Source organism: Eriocheir sinensis, chromosome 50 (assembly GCF_024679095.1).
Source record: "Eriocheir sinensis breed Jianghai 21 chromosome 50, ASM2467909v1, whole genome shotgun sequence".
Classification (NCBI taxonomy): Eukaryota; Metazoa; Arthropoda; class Malacostraca; order Decapoda; family Varunidae; genus Eriocheir; species Eriocheir sinensis.
The window spans coordinates 686262-689489 of record NC_066558.1 but is presented as its reverse complement, the minus strand read 5'-3'; the positions used below and the strand labels follow the sequence as shown (position 1 = coordinate 689489).

General features: G+C 47.0%; 1 protein-coding gene across 2 annotated transcripts in view; it reads right to left on the bottom strand.

Moving 5' to 3' along the window:
* Positions 1-3228, bottom strand: part of LOC126981998 (zwei Ig domain protein zig-8-like) — a 10999-nt gene continuing 7771 nt past the window's right edge. Inside the window, exons 4-7 of one of the 2 annotated variants that reach the window (XM_050833726.1) lie at positions 2166-2376; positions 1671-1798; positions 1191-1362; positions 1-302 (exon numbers count right to left, since the gene is read on the bottom strand). In XM_050833726.1, coding sequence (XP_050689683.1) covers positions 205-302; positions 1191-1362; positions 1671-1798; positions 2166-2376 — 609 coding nt within the window. In that variant the 3' untranslated portion in view covers positions 1-204. Of the gene's footprint in view, positions 303-824; positions 1363-1670; positions 1799-2165; positions 2377-3228 lie in introns of those variants that run through there. The other variant, XM_050833727.1, reaches the window with a different exon arrangement.

Below are 3228 nucleotides of genomic sequence, written 5' to 3'. Positions count from 1 at the left end.
CACACACACACACACAGACACACACACACACACACAATAGTTATTCTAGTCTTCAAAAACCTTATTATTATTTTTATTATTATTATTATTATTATTATCATTATTATTATTGTTATTATATATTTTTATTTATACCTACACACACACACACACACACACACACACACACACACACACACACACACACACACACACACACACACACTACCAACACAACACACAGACAGACAGACAGACACAGAGAGAGAGAGAGACAGACAGACACTCGCTTGGGCTGGTCTGCATCGCCGCGGGTTCCTCAGCTGTGAGAGAGAGAGAGAGAGAGAGAGAGAGAGAGAGAGAGAGTTAATGGACTGTATAACATTTCTCTAGTGCATCATTTGAACAATTTATCATATATTAATTCATGTATTTATATATCATTATCATACTAATTGCTATACTTGACTTCCATGTATGAATCTCTAATTATATGACTCTTTTTATGGGCTATCGTATGTTATCTATCTATCTATCTATCTATCTATCTGTCTTTCTATTCCCTTCTATCTTCGGTAAATTTGTCTATTCATGGAGTTTTGTTTCTGGTATTTTCTTCTTTTCTTTCTCTTCTACGCTTGTCAAATTATAATCAACTTTTTAATCTATTTTTCTGTTTTTTCTGTTATTTTCTTTTCTTTTCTTCTACGTTTGTCAAATTATAATCAACTTTCTTTTTTTCATTTTTTCAGTCTTTGTTTTCTTCTTTTTTTCTTCTTTTTTACGCTTGTCAAATTATAATCAACTTAATTTATTTTTCTGTTTTTTTCTGTTATTTTCTTTTCTTCTACGTTTGTCAAATTATAATCAACTTTCTTTTTTTCATTTTTTTAGTCTTTGTTTTCTTCTTTTTTTTCTTCTTTTTTACGCTTGTCAAATTATCATCAATTTCTTTTTAACATTTTTCTAGTCTTTTTTTTCTGTGTTCATTTGGTAACTTTTCCTTCGCCTCTTTTTCGTCAGTTTCCTGTTTTTTTCATCTGTGTTCATCTGGTAACATTTTCGTGCACTCCCTTCACTGCTTACCTGCCTGGCTATCCATTCCTCTGTCTACCTGTCTACCTTTCTGCCTACACCTCGCTCTCTTCCTCCCTTCTACGCCTGTCCCTTTCCTCCCCGCCCCGCACCGCCAACACCCGCCCTGCGCTCACCCTTGAACACGTGCACGGTGATGGCCGTTCGGTTAGTGTTGGAGGGCGCACACTCGTACAGGCCGGAGTGGCTGAGCGAGGCGCGCTGAACGAGCAGCGTGGACACCGTGCGCTGCGCCCCCTCCTGGCTCACGCTGACCGCCACGCTGCCCGCACTCTCGTAGTTAATGACCTGAAAAGAGTCTAGAATAAGGAAAGAGAAAGCATAAGGATAGACGAAAGAGAAGAAAAGAAAGAGAAAGTGAGAAGAGAGAGAAAGCCACACCTGTTCCAAGTATTAGCACACACGTCTGCCGCTGGCTGAGTGGTCAGCGTGCGGGCACGGCGTCCAGGAGGACACAGGTTCGAGTCCTGCCCGCCGCCACAAGCTGGCAATGTTCAGCCAAGCGGCAGGATGGCGCCACTATAAACACTCGCCTGCACCACAGCGGGCTACCGGCGCCAAAGGCGAATTGTAAAAATAAATAAAAACTCTCTCACCTGCCCCCCGTGGTACCAGAAGATGTACTCCGGGGGCCGCGGACTGGGGGCCACCACGCAGGTCAGGTTGAGCGGCCCCCCCGCGTGGGTGTACAGCTCGGGGGCGTGCAGGATGGCGGCCTGGGGGACTGGGTGGGGGGGGGGATAACGGGAGGGGAGGGAGCGTGAGGTTAGGAAAGGGAAGGAAGGGAAGGAAAGAAATATATTAGTCTTGATAGCAAGAGTAAACGAAAAGAGATATTTTTCCCTCACGAGGCGGCCTGAGTCCTGTTAGAACACCTGTGACACGCGGCGTGGCGGCTGCCCGCACCGGCACACTCGTGAAAATGTCTGACATTTGGGTAGACAGAGAACCTTGGAGTGACCTCGTTGACCCAAGCGCTGCCCTGCATGCCATGGCCGGCAGGTCCAGTGTGAGCGAGTGTGACCGGCCTTACCCGACACCCAACACACCCACACCCACACCCAGCCACTCCCCCAGTCCCCCAGGCTCACCCAGCACACTCAGGCGTATCAGGAAACCCCTCGTAGGCTTGGTGGACACTTGGCACTCGTAAAGGCCAGAGTCCGCCGCCCTGGCCTGCCGTATCTGCAGCGTCCACTCGTTCGTGCCCTCCCGGTGTAGCGCCGAGACTCGCTGGTCGCTGGTGTAGGTGAAGGAGCCCACCGTCAGGATGTGTGTGTCCCTGTGCCTTATCCATGACACCTGTGGGAGGAGAAGGAGAAGGAAGGAGGGTTTAAGAGGGTTACTTAGAGGTTTACATAGCGAAGATAGGAAATTAAGGAGCCTAAGAATAACAAGAGCTACATAGGCTTATATTAGGTTGATTTTGATGTATAAAGAGAGAGAGAGAGTTGTTTGTATCTATCTATCTATCTATGTATCTATCTATCTCTAATCTCATTCTGCGTTCCTCCTCTCTCTCCAATTATCTTTCTTTCTTTATCTCTTTTTCTTTATTTTCTTTTTCTCTCTCTCTCTTCCAATTTAGAATTTTTCTCTAACTTTTAGCTGTCAGACTCTCTCTCTCTCTCTCTCTCTCTCTCTCTCTCTCTCTCTCTCTCTCTCTCTCTCTCTCTCTCTCTCTCTCTCTCTCTCTCTCTCTCTCTCTCTCTCTCTCTCTCTCTCTCTCTCTCTCTCTCTCTCTCTCTCTCTCTCTCTCTCTCTCTCTCTCTCTCTCTCTCTCTCTCTCTCTCTCTCTCTCTCTCTCACTCTCTCTCTCTCTCTCTCTCTCTCTCTCTCTCTCTCTCTCTCTCTCTCTCTCTCTCTCTCTCTCTCATGTCACCCAGTCTTTTCTGTTTCCTGACTCTCCTCCTCCTCCTCCTCCTCCTCCTCCTCCTCCTCCTCCTCCTCCTCCTCTTCCTCCTCCTCCTCCTCCTCTTCCTCGTTCACTTCCAACTCCTGTCCTTCTTGTCACCTTCCTCCTCTCTTCCTCACGTCCATCCTCCTCCTCCTCCTCCTCCTCCTCCTCTTCCTCCTCCTCCTCCTCCTCCTCCTCCTCCTCCTCCGCCGTGCCGTCAGACGAATTTCTCAAGGACACACGAAATTCAACTACGT